This window comes from Mirounga angustirostris, unplaced genomic scaffold (assembly GCF_029215605.1).
Source record: "Mirounga angustirostris isolate CCGP_5_RB_7025 unplaced genomic scaffold, mMirAng1.0.hap1 SCAF_5, whole genome shotgun sequence".
NCBI lineage: Eukaryota > Metazoa > Chordata > Mammalia > Carnivora > Phocidae > Mirounga > Mirounga angustirostris.
In genome coordinates this window covers 79,512,728-79,526,231 of record NW_026991713.1, presented here as the reverse complement: position 1 = coordinate 79,526,231, position 13,504 = coordinate 79,512,728, and the positions used below count along the sequence as shown (strand labels likewise).

At 37.3% G+C, this 13,504-nt stretch overlaps 1 protein-coding gene across 6 annotated transcripts in view; it reads right to left on the bottom strand.

Annotated features, from left to right (window-relative positions):
* The window catches only part of ITPR2 (inositol 1,4,5-trisphosphate receptor type 2), a 496,243-nt gene that overhangs the window by 247,982 nt on the left and 234,757 nt on the right, over nt 1-13,504 (bottom strand). For all 6 annotated transcript variants that reach the window (XR_010411569.1, XR_010411571.1, XR_010411570.1 and 3 more), the window contains 2 exons: nt 5,042-5,170; nt 3,676-3,796 (listed from right to left, as the gene is read on the bottom strand). Coding sequence is in view for 3 of the 6 variants with exons in the window: in XM_064591479.1 (XP_064447549.1) it covers nt 3,676-3,796; nt 5,042-5,170 (250 nt within the window). In the remaining 3 variants the exon portion in view is untranslated. The remainder of the gene's footprint in view (nt 1-3,675; nt 3,797-5,041; nt 5,171-13,504) is intronic.

Below are 13,504 nucleotides of genomic sequence, written 5' to 3'. Positions count from 1 at the left end.
CGTAAGAAAAGTACAAGAGGTCAAATGGGGCCAAGTTCAGCTGTAGATATGGGAGTTAAGAAGGGCTTTCATGGAGGAATTTGAATAAAAAATTTCGAATAATGGGAAAGATGCTGACAGGTGGCGGTGGTGGAAACTGGAGAGAGAAAGAAAAAGAACAAAACAGAGAACGAGAAAGAACGAAACAGAGAATGAGAAAGTAAGTACAGCGTGAGCAAGGCATGGGGCATCATATCTGTCCACGGTCACAAGAGGTATGTGGAAACCAGCGAGCAAGGAAGTCAGAAAGGTAAGGGAGGGCTGTGCTGTAGGGGCTATGAACGTGACAATGGGAAATCCATCCTCAAGAGTTTGTTAGACAAAGGGGCAGGGCTGAAGGCTGGGGGCTTCGAGGAGATTACTCTGGCAGCAGATTTCTTTAGGTGAAGAAAGACAGGGGGAGAGAACACTGAATAATTCCTACAGGGGTCCAGGAAGGAAGTGATGAGGGGTTAAACAAGGCCTTTATGGAGGGGAAGGAAGGAGAGGTACAAATGCAGAGGGATAATAGTGGGGATGAAATTTCCAGGGCTTCCTAACTGCTCAAGGGGAAAGAACAAACCAGGAAGAGAAAGAAAACGTGCCTCCTCACAAAGATAAAACTGAGATTCTACACAAAAACATCATTCTTCCAAACCTACCTTGATTACAGACTTAGATATAATTTTTGACTTCCTATCTATCACACATGTCTTTAAAGCATAACAAAAAGTTACTAAACTATCCTGCTAAATCATAAGGTTTGGGCCAGTAGAGGATTGATAGGAAATGAAATCTTATAATGGAAATGAAAGATATATTTAGACTAATATAGTGTCGGTGACTATTTTAAATCCCAAAGCACAAGAAACACCACTAAAGTGGGAAGTCAGATGGAAAGCACAGCATGGGGTCTCCCCTGTGGCTGAAAGTTCTTCATCTCAATTTTTAAATGTTTTGAACAGTATGCCTTCTATGCTCTGTGGAGGGCCAACTGGTGTTCCCCACCCCCCCCCATTGCATTTGCTAAATACTGAGAGAGCAAGAGGGGGAGGACAAGATGGACGAGAAGAAAAAGAAGGAGGTGGAAGAGGAGGAGGACAGAGAGAGAAAGAAGGAAGAAGAGGGGAGGCTGCCTTAAAATGTTAAAATACAGAAATATACTTGGCAGCTAAGACAATGTATTCCTATGTAAAGAAAAAAAAAGAAAAAGAAAGAGCATCATCTTATTTCTTTGTTTTTCCTTGGGATTTTATCTTTTAATGGTTAGTCTATTTCCCAGATGACTTCATCCAAATAAAAATGCTGTTAGCACTGTTTCATTATAGCTTAAAAAGTATATTATTAAAAACTCAGAGGTTACACTAAAGCATGAACAACAGAACCAGATTCACCTATAATTTCACCACTCAGATAATCAATGTTAATATTTCACTTATATCCTTCTGGACATTTTGTTATGTGTATCTTTTTAAAGTAAGAATTAGCTTCTCTTTTGTGTCCTTCTTTATTTTTAACACGATACCTATTGTGGCCTCTTCCTTTATTTCTCCCCTTCTTGAAAGGTTCAGTCCTAAAGTCTGTAGGAGGAGCAGAGCAAAGTTAAGCATCAGCACTGGGCAAGAAGTGCACATAGGGATGAGGTGATCCAGAGCTTCTGACTCCAAAAAGAAGTGGAAGGTGCCTGCATAGGAGGCTGCCCACGGTGGAGAATCAGAACTTGACGGGGTGAAGAGCATGTCAGCCGGTGGGAGGACAGCCTGGCACAGGGTACCAAGGATGATGTGGGAATGCATGTGAAGGAGTGAGCCAGCAGAGTCAGAGGCCATGACCGTGGAAAGAAGATCCCTCAGCAGCCTGAGGGAATCTATGGGAGGTAAGGACGATGCCTTCACAGAGGGGCACACTGCCAAGGGACACATCCTGGTGGGGTCTGGCCCTGCATGTGGTACCTAAGCCCAAGTGGGCTGTGAGGAGGAAGGATGTGTGTGGAGGAGGGTTCCCAGGCAGGTTGAAGCATTAAATTTATCAAGTATTTGAGGAGAGCCAGCATCTTCACAAAAGGAACTTTTAAATCCAGTAATAGTAAAGCTCTTCCTTTATTAAACATTTTTATAGCCCTCAAAATAGTATTATAATATTCTTCTCTCATGTTTTTGTTAACTTTGTCTTAAGTATTTATTATTTTTCATTATTATTGTGAATAATGTGTTTTACACACTGTTTCTTTTTGGTATATAGAAAATCTATCCAGTTTAATACTTATTTATAATTAATCACTGAGATGAACTCTTCTTAGTTCTAAAATTTTTAAATTGATCCTCTTAGGCTATCTTAGGTTATTTATTCAAATTAAAGTTGAGCAGTCATTAAATCTTGTTAATATACAGTCACTTACGTCAAATTGCAGATGGGGGAAAGACCAAAAAATTTTAAATGGCCATTAATTAGTTAAATCATTGATTCATTTATCAAATATTTACTGAGCATATACTATAGCCCTAGCCAAGTTACCTAATCTGGATAATTCTGTTTTTCTCAACTGTACAATGTAAATTATCAAAGAACCTATCCAAGCATTAAATGAGACAAATCAAGCAAATTGCTTAGCAATGCACATGGCAAGTGCTCAATAAATGTCAGCGGTGATGACAAACACTATAAACTGCCCTTCCCGGTGCTATATTAGTTGAGAGAATGGCCAAGCTCCTCTGTTTGCTTTTTTAAGCCCATTATTTCTTTTCCTGCCTCCCCTCCACCATCTGGAGTATGGCCCTAATTAACCTGAAAGAAAGGATTTTTCAGAGGGACGCCTGGCTGGCTCAGCCAGTTAAACATCTGCCTTTGGCTCAGGTCATGATCTCAGGGTCCTGGGATTGAGCCCCACGTCAAGCCCTGTGTCGAGCCCCGCACTGAGCCCCACATTGGGCTCCCTGCTCAGCAGGGAGCCTGCTTCTCCCTCTCCCTCTGGTGCTCCCCCTGCTTGTGCTCTCTCTTGAATAAATAAATAAATAAGAATCATTTGGAAGGAAGGAAGGAAGGAAGGAAGGAAGGAAGGAAGGAAGGAAGGAAGGAAGGAAGGAAGGAAAGAGGAATATATGAGAAAATCCCTCTAAAATCTACTAACCTTCCCTTAGCTGTAATCCCCTTGCCTTCCATTTCATTTGTAATTTCTGAAGGTTTCTATACACAACAGGCCCTTAGTAAATACTGATGGATTTCAGACCAAACTGGAAAACTAAAAAACCCTTAAAAGGTCCCACTGCCCTCTGAACGTATTAGTATGTCAGGCTACTTAATGGACAAGACAGTTCCATAACGAAATCTGAGACGACAACGAAACTAAACTCATCCCTGTAAAATCTTACCGAGCTGTGTTAAAGTGTCATATGCAATATTACAATTAGAAATACAATTAAGAATAAATAAATTTTGAAATTTTGAAAAAAGAAATACAAGAATCATCTTCCCCTCCCACAAAGTACGCCACAATGTTCAGAACTGTTTGCTGGTCATTGCTCTTCAGCTTTGGAGAAACCGTACCTGCTTTTTCTTATTAAGTTGTAAACTGGAAAGCCGCTTGTATTGGCTACTAGCCAAAAGTCCAATCTCTTTCACAAAATGTAAGAGTGAGTAAAACCCAACATTCTGACTTACCCACTTCGGCCAAAGTTCTGATACAAGACTCCACGGAGGATTTCTGTGCGGGATTTGGCCAGGTACAATTGTAAATTCTGAAGGCAGACTGCAGCAGCTGAATAAAAACAGGCTGATGTGTCTGAAAACAGAAAGAAAGTAGGCAAATAGGCCACTAAAGCCATTAACACTCCTAACATGGCAGCTGTGCATTAGCAAAAAGGCTCATCAAAATAAAACACAACCCAGTATTTTTTGAGCATCAGCGCCACTGACAGAGTATCTCATTCAACAACTATTTATTATGTACCCACTTCATGACAGGCACCATGCCAGACACTATAGAAAATCGATTACTTGCATTTTAACTATACACTTAATCAGAAAAAAATTGGCATTTCTTGAAGCCAATGACATGAATTTAAATATTTTTTTAATATCTCTGTTTTGTTTCCGAGTATAAGTAGAGCCGGTGTTCTGAGTTTGTTTATTTGACTGTATGTTTTGGTTTCATATGATGTGCAAGGACAGGAGACAACAATTTTGACCTACGAAACAATTTCATATGGTTCTAGTAATTTAAAAGTTTTCCCTAAAGAAAGTACAACTCAAAATGATATTTTTATAAGGGTAATACATGATCACTATAGAATTTGGGGGAACCACAGAAATGAAAATCACCAATACTCCTACCATGTAGAGATAATCAGTATAAACATTTTGAAGATATTTACCTCCTGAGTTTTCCTATGTATATAGGCACATATGTTCTTTACACATACAGATTTGGATGATACTCTAATGCAATTCTGGGGACTGTTTCACTTAATATTACTTCACAATCCTTTTCTTTAGTCATACATATTTCTTTTAAAACACGATTTCCATTTGTTATGTAATAAGCCATCCTACAGACACACCATAATTTATTTAGCTATTCTATTTGTGGTCATTTAAGGTCGAAGCCAATTTTTAAGTATTATAAATACTTGAATGAAAATCTTAGTATATAAATTTCTTCTAATTCCAGACTAATTCTTAGTATATAAATTCCTGCTAATTACTAAGGTGGAATTTATTGAGTCAAAATGCGTATCCTTTGAAAGAATCATTTATTGCAACACTTGGCAAACAGCCAACATACTGATATGAATGTTTCTTATTATACTTGGAGGGAGAACAGGAATAATTCAATTTGAAGATGGGGCCTCTTTACTTAAAATAAAACTTGGTAAACTCAGAAACAGCATAATAGTAAATAATATGAGAGAAAAGTGACCTTCAGAAGTGTAGGAAATGACTTCCTGACCAGATTAAAGTTTATTCCTACTCAAATAAGGTAAATAAACTCTGTGTGACAGAATGCTCCTGTGTTTGTTTACATTACCTGGAGGCTGGTACTGTTGTCCGAAAAGGGGGAATTAAAGAAGCCGCTCACAATGTTCATTATTGACTCAGTGACACACTTCTCCAAGAAGGTGTCTGCGTGTTTCCGGTCTGTGGTTGTATTGCAAACCTGGAGAGAAAAATTGAACAACTCAATACACTCTACCACAACTTTGAAATATAAATCAATACCAGAACCTTCTAAAAATTGTCCCAAAACAGTTATTTATAACATTTCTTCTGCTTTTGAAAGTTGCTTTGAATAGACATATTTCTGCCAAACATCTATTAAAATTGTATCATTCTGCCATAGCTGCTCCTTTAAGTTTGGTTGTCATTTCATCCTTGGAAGAATTCTTTCACAAACGCCCCCAGTCCCTTTCTCCTGCTCTGCTTCTCCCTACTTTTGCACACCAACCTTCTCCCTCTGTTCTCAAGCATGGCTTTGCTGGAAACGCCCTTCCATCTTCCACTTAATGTGAGGAAATCAAAGAGGAACAGTCATTATAAGAAAGTGGTGGGCGCCTGGGTGGCTCAGTTGGTTGAGCAACTGCCTTCGACTCAGGTCATGGTCCTGGAGTCCCGGGATCGAGTCCCACATCGGGCTCCCTGCTCAGCAGGGAGTCTGCTTCTCCCTCTGACCCTCCCCCCTCTCATGTGCTCTCTCTTTCTCTCTCAAATAAATAAATAAAATCTTTAAAAAAAAAAAAAAGAAAGTGGTGAATGTGATTAATGGTGGTTTATATCTCTACATATTTTCACTTATAAAACCTGGCCCAAATTGGAGGATGCAAACAGAAAATATTTGGCAAGGGAAGTAGAAAGCTACAAGAAGATATAACTCTTTCCAACACTTCAGACCTTTTCATCCATAGCATAGATGCTCCGGGAAGCACTGAAGTGTGCCTTTGCATGCTTCCTTCCCTGAGTAGGGCTGAGCAAGAAGAGACAATACTAGCACTAAGGATAAACCAGAAAAGAATACAGGCCTGGTTTCTGCCCTGATTTTTTATGTGATTAAATGACGCAGAAATTGGTCATTTTGTGAAACAAACCACAAATTTCCAAATATGTCAGGGTAGACAAATTGCAAAAGCTAAGATACATGATTAAAAACAAATGAAAAAAAGCTGGCTAATAAAAAGAACCATGAAGATAAAAAGAAGAAAAAAGTGGAGGGGAAAAGCATAGGGTATGAGAAAACCCCAAAAAACTGGGGCAGAGTAACAACATTTAAATATTCACAGTGATGGTGGGGAAATATGGTGGCCAGATGTTCCAGATGTTCTTAGACAATCCAAATTTCTACATCATTTCTTTTTCTTTTCAGTAAGGTGATTCATCAAAAAGAATAAGTAATTATAACTTAATTTGATATTGCTTTAAAAACCTTTCACACAAATAAGTTCACAAAAGAGAAAAATTCCCTTCTCAAATGTGTGTCCCAAAGTTTTGGTTGGGGAAATAACAGTATTTGCCGAATGCTGGTAAAAGAAAGAGTACGGGGATTGCTTTGCTTCTAAATCACTTCCCATCAGGGCTCTTCATTTTTTCCTCATCTATTAAGTGACACCTCCCTCACAGGGTTGTATGAGAACTAATCTCACAGTTATTGTAGGGAACAGTGCAATTAAAGGAAATAAATGATGTCAAATTATGCAATCTTTTAACCAGCATTCAAGCAGGTAACATAATGTGTGGCATATACAACATGTTCAATTAATGTTTGGGACATGAATGAATCAATTCACTTTAAAAATGAAAGAATAAGAAAGAACAGGACTCTTATGTTGTTACAGGTTCACTCTGGGTTAGGCTATATTTGTGGAACAACAGGACTAAAACTGAGTGTGGTCTCAGCACTAATATAAAATTAGTTATCCCATGATGGATATAACATAGAATTTATTTTGTTTAGTATTTTTCCAGCACTGGCTTTGATACTGAAATTTTCTGATTCACAGGATAAAAATATGTTAAAGTTGAAGAGGTAGCTGACCAAATCTACCATAACCAGCCCAAATAAGCTTCTTCCTCATCCAGTGACATTTCACACAATTGTGGGGGGCTCTGCCGAGCTATTGCAGTACCACCCTGAATTACCTGCAACTGGACATTTGCTAAAGCACCACTAAGAAATTTGCTTTCATCAGTGGATTAGTAAAAGTAATCTATTTCTAGATAAAGAGTTTCCTCAAAATCCTGGGTTTACAAACCTATTCCTCAATCCATTTGAACAAGAAATTCTAACAATTTTTCAAGATATTTTTTCTGCCCCATATGAATGATAATATTTTTGTACCTCCAGAAACTTGCATCCTACATTGCAATATCATGGATAGGCAAGAGATGCAAGAAGCCACTTTACTTATTAAAATCTTTTAAAACTTTCCAGGAAAAAAAAGAACCCCCAAAATAACAATATTTCTTTACCCATTCTGTCTTTCATTTATTTTTACTGCCTCGTTCCAATAAAGATCGGAAATGATTCAAAAAAATGATACCACATGAAATTAACTTTGATGTGTAATACATGTATTTTCAAAATTTCGATCTATTTGCACATATTATTCGCATACCATTATTTCCTACAAAGCATGGCCCGTGTGATTCTCTAAACACTTATTTTAAAAGGTTATGTGATGAGCACTGGGTGTTATATGCAACTAATGAATCGTTGAACACTACATCAAAAACTAATGATGTACTATATGTTGGCTAATGGAACATAATAAAGATAAAGTTGGAACTTTGAGGAATTGCAAAAACTAAAAATAAATAAAAATAAAAGGTAATATTTATTCCATCATACCAATGCACCATCATGCTTTAAATCCATTTTTGGAATAAATTGAGGTATACATAACCAAAAATATAAATCATTTTCTTATTTTCCTAATTATTTCCTTCTTGCTAGTCTTTTATGTGATTTCCCTAATTCTTTTTTTCGCAACTATAACGAATTGTGCAAAATTCTTACATTTACTTTCAGATTTTTGGTGTATATTCTACCAAAAGAGGAATCACCAGATGAGGATATAGAAACAGTTTTGTACTGTCGCTGGGCTGATCCTCTAAAATAACAAATGTACAATGTTATCAACAACCTATGTGTGGATATACAGGATGGTCCCTCATTATTTCCAACTAGCTCTTGTTTTCAGGCTCTGGTTGGGATCAGCTGATGTGAGGCACTGGCAGAACAGAGTAGGAGAGAGAGAATTCAGGGACCTACTGGACCTCTGCTTCCAACTCCATCTTCTTCCCCTCACAGAGGTTCTGGCAGTGTCTGAATTTCTGGGTGCAGCCCCCACTGAGCCCTTCAGCAGTGTCCCCAGTAACAATGGCGCTGCCTTCGCCCCTTCATGCCTGGGTGCAAACAGCTTTGCAGTGTCCCCAATTCCAGGGTGCTCCCCTGTGCCTTCTTGGTCCCTTTCACACTGCCCACACCTCCTGGAGGATGCCATCTGGTTCCCACGGAAACTGTTCCCACCTGTAAATTATCATTATTTTCGCCCATTTAATGATACCTAAAATTTATTTTGTGTTTCTGACATTGCTAATGAGGGTTGGCACTTTCCACATAATCACTTCATGCCGATATTTTGTCACGTACAGATGATTCAAAATCCTCTAACCACTTTAAGTGAGACCTGGATAATGACTGACACATGACATAGCATTTTAACATATTTTTCATAATAAGCTCTTTTGGATTATCATTTCACATATATTTTTCACATTCTGATTTTTTTATTTAGAATGTTCATTTCTTTAAATTTCATTGTGTCAATTCTTAGCATTCAGGCACTATTTTTTATTTAGATTGTTTCTATTTATTTAATATAAAGAAGAAAAAAACCTCCCTTCCACAAAAGCAAAGGATATTCTACACATTTGTTTTTTTTTTTTTTGGAGTCCTCCTCCATCCCTCCAGCCCCCCTCCAACCCATACGCATCCTGACTCCCACTTAACTATTTACGCTATCTAGAAGTTTGCTGCTGTAGTGACCTGATTTTTGGATTCTGATCAATTTTTTCCAATATTGATATCCATCCAACTGTCCTCCAAACATTTACTGAACAGTGATTTCTTGTCTCACCCTTAGGTTGCTTGAGGTTTGTCTTATATCACTAATTACTATTTATATCTCTCTGGTATATTCCATGTATCATAATTTTTAAAATATTTTAAAATCTGTAAAATATTATAAAATATTAAAATAATCCCAAGCTCCACATATCATTATTTTTCAAATTATTTGTTTAAATTATTATTATTTAAATTAAAGCTAAATATTGGGGTGGCTGGGTGGCTCCGTCGGTTAAGCGTCTGCCTTCAGCTCAGATCATGGTCCCTTGGTCCTGGGATCGAGCCCCTGGGCAGGTTCCCTGTTCAGTGGGGAGCCTGCTTCTCCCTCTCCCTCAGCTGCTACCCCTGCTTATTCTCTCTCTCTCAAATAAATAAATAAAATCTTAAAAAAAATAAATTAAAGCTAAATATTGGATTAGGATTTAGGACAGTGAACCAAACAAAATAAAATCCCTACTCTTACATAAGAGTTTTTACTCTAATCAAGAAAGACACGCAAAAGACAAATTAATAAATACATAATATAAGTGGAAAATAGAGAAAATAGGATACTCTAGAAGAAAAATAAAGAAGGGCAAGCTGTACAGGGAGGAGGAGTATAGCTCCTTTTTATGCTACCGGAGGAGTGGGTATGGTGGAGGATTACTATTTTACCTAACTTGCTTGGGGAACCTCTCTGGATAAGGCAACATTTTAACAAAAAACTGAAGGAAGTGAGGAAACAGCCCTGGAGGTTTCTGGGAAGAAGAGCAAGGAAAATCTGTCTCCACCAGTAGAATATAAGTCCCTGGACCTGGGAAACTAGTCTGACTTGCTCACCACCGCACATGCAGGACCTCAGCACACAGTAGATATGAAATCATTTGCTGAAAAACAAATATGAAACATTTCTAGACATAATTATGCCTGACATTTCTCCCCTTGCATATATGATGTTCCTTCTCTCTTCCACTCTAAAGTCACCGCTACTCTTCCAAAATGACAGATGGGATTTGAAAAGTTAAATGCTAGAGCAGCACTGTCCAATAGGACTTTCTGCAGTGATGGAAATCCATATAAGTGATGTCAAACTTGTGCTTATTGGGCACTTAAAAGGTGGCCAATGCTACTGAAGAACTGGATTGTCCATCCGATTTAATTTTACCTAATTAAAATTTAAATTTAAATGTGGCAAGCTTCTACCCTGCAGGATAGGAGAGCTCTAGTGCCAGTAACATACTTTTGATCACACAGACCAAGGAATACAAATCCTAAGGATCGTTTTTGTATTCCTTGTAGACAGTAGACACGTTCCTCTAAATAGCTGAGGTGATATCACGTATTTATTTTAATTTGCATCTCTTCATTCATGAGGCCAAAACTTCCAAACATTTGCTTTTTAAACATCTCCTTTTTAAAAGGTGAGTCATCGGTTCATACACTCAGTTTGCTTTCTTAGAATTCTAAACTCATTTTTTAAAAAGATAATATTTTTCTTAATATCAATATATATTAATTGTAGGAGCCCTGAAAAAAATACAGAAAATCACAAAATAGAAAACAAAAATTATCTTTAATACAAAAATCCAGATCAAACCATGGTTATCCTCTTAGAATCCTTTCTTCTAATCTTTGTGCTCTACCATGTATATTTTACATAACTGAAATTATTCTAGATAACCAGTTAGTACTTCCCACATTATTAAAAATCCTCAAGAAAGGGGCGCCTGGGTGGCTCAGTTGGTTGAGCGACTGCCTTCGGCTCAGGTCATGATCCTGGAGTCCCGGGGTCGAGTCCCGCATCGGGCTCCCTGCTCTGCAGGGAGTCTGCTCCTCCCTCTGACCCTCCCCCCTCTCATGTGCTCTCTGTCTTTCTCATTCTGTCTCAAATAAATAAATAAAATCTTTAAAAAAAAAAATCCTCAAGAAATAATCTCAATGACTCTATAACATCAATCTTATAGATATATCATAATTTATTGAACCATTTCTCTATTATTCGATTTTGAAACTATTTCTTACTGTATATTATTATAACAGCATGTTGAACTTCTTTGACCATAAATCCTTGATATCATTTCTAATTATTTCCTGAGGACAGATTCGTGGAAAGTAAATTATTTGACACATTAAAAAGGTATGAAGGTCTCTTTTAATGTATTACCAAAATTCTTTTCAGAAAGACAGCATGAATTTACAGTCTCATCAGCAAAGTATGCGAACCAACATTTAATATTATCTCTTTACTTTTATCTTTTTGCCCTTACAACTTTGATAGTTAGAAACTGGATCTTATTCTTCATTGTATTTTTAAAAAATTATTAACAGTTGACTATTTTTTTCAAGGGTTTGCTTGTATTTCCTCCCCTATAAGTCATGAATGCCTGGGTCTTGACCATTTCATTATTAGATCGTTAGTGCTTTTTCTTATCTATCTATATAAATCAGTTCTTTTTTTTTTTCTTTTTCAAGCATTGGGCCTTTAAAGATTTATTTATTTATTTTAGAGGGTGGGGAGCAGAAGGAGAGGAAGAGAGAAACCCAAGCAGGCTCTGCACTCAGCACGGAGTCAGACATGAGGCTCAATTTTACAACCCCGAGATCATGACCTGAGCCAAAACCAAGAGTCGGAAGCTCAACCGACCGAGCCACCCAGGCGTCCCAAGTTCTTTATGTAAAGATTATTTAAGCCTTTTTAGAAATATTAGTAACTTTTTTCTATTTTGATTTTTTATTGCTATGTGTGATGTTTTATGTACTTAAATTTGAAATTTTCAAAAAATGAAACGTCTATTATTTTCCTTAGCTATTCTCATTCACTACTTTTATGCTTAAAAAGAACCTCTCATCCAAAGACAGATAAATAGCCACCTACATTTCCATCCATTTTTATTGTTCCACATTTATTTCTAAAATTTTAATCTAATTGCAATTTATGCTATTATATGATTTAGGTTACGAACTGAGTTCATTTCACCCCAAATAGCCAGTGTCCTCAAGTGGCATTTTGATTTAGTTCAAATCAACAATTTTTGTTGAATGTCTATTCCATGCCAAGAATGTTCTATGTACCTGGAATCTATCGAATAAAATAAAGAAGAATCACTACCCTAATGGAGCTTATATTATCACTTTAATGTTACCAGGAGTAAGCAAACTACAGCCCATGGGGCAAATCTAGCTATAGCCACTCGTTTACATATTGTCAATGGCTCCTTTCCCTTTAGTAATTGCTATAACCGTAATAATAGTGGCCTGAAAAGCTAAAATATGAACTACCTTGCTTTCATGGAGAAAGTTTGCTCATCCCTGAAAATTACTAATCACTTCCTTACTAATGAGTAATAATTTCTTTATGATATATTAGTATCTACATATGTAAAAATCTGTTTATGCCTATTTATTTCATTCCATTGATATGTCCACTTAATTCGATGCTAAGACTACACTTACTTTGTTTTCAAATGGACTTCTTAAGTATTTTTCACTTCAGTGGACATTTATTTCACAAATACATATGAACTACCTACTATGTGTGAGACACTGTTCTAGGTTAGGTGTGCAGCAGTGAACCAAACAGACAAAATCCCTGCCCTCTGTTTGTTTCAGTAGGAACAAATACAAATGTATATAAAAATGTCACATGGGGATAAGTTCTATGAAGAAAACTGAAGCAAGCGAAGGGGTGGGGGGCAGAAGGAAAAAGCTGCTACACACAGGGTGGTAAGTGAAGGCGTCTTTGAAGACTTTTAAGCAGGAACATGAAAGAAGTCTTGAGGATACCTGGAGGACCAATTTTAGCCACATGGAACACAGAGGAACAACTTTTCATGAGTCTAATATCTTTGCTGCCTGCCTAAATCTGGTGTATTTACAGAACACGGATACTGTTTGTCAGGGAATCAGAATGGAATTAAGTGTGTGAAACCTAGCACCAGTTTATTAAAAACAGTCTTTCAGGAAGATTTTCTTATATGGGTCTTAGCAAGATAAAAGATGAGGGGCTATAAACAGGAATAAGAAAGATACTAATTAAGACTCTTTTGAGAGTTTTACCCAAGAGCAAACAAAAAAGAACCTGGTAGAAATGACTCCAGAGCAACATGAAGAGAAAGGTGGAAGGTGGTATGAATGCCACTACATATTAATATTTCTTTTGCCTTTTAGGTAATACTGTTCTCCAAACTTCTACTAAAATAATCATCTGCCTTGTGCTGGCCGGACCCCACCTGAAACACTGGGTTCCACCCCAAATGCCATACTTTTACATTGATTGATTTAAGAATGTTGAACCACCCTTGCATCCCAGGGATAAATCCCACTTGGTCGTGGAGGAAGATCCTTTTAATGTACTGCTGGATCCTATTAGCTAGGATTTTGTTGAGAATTTTG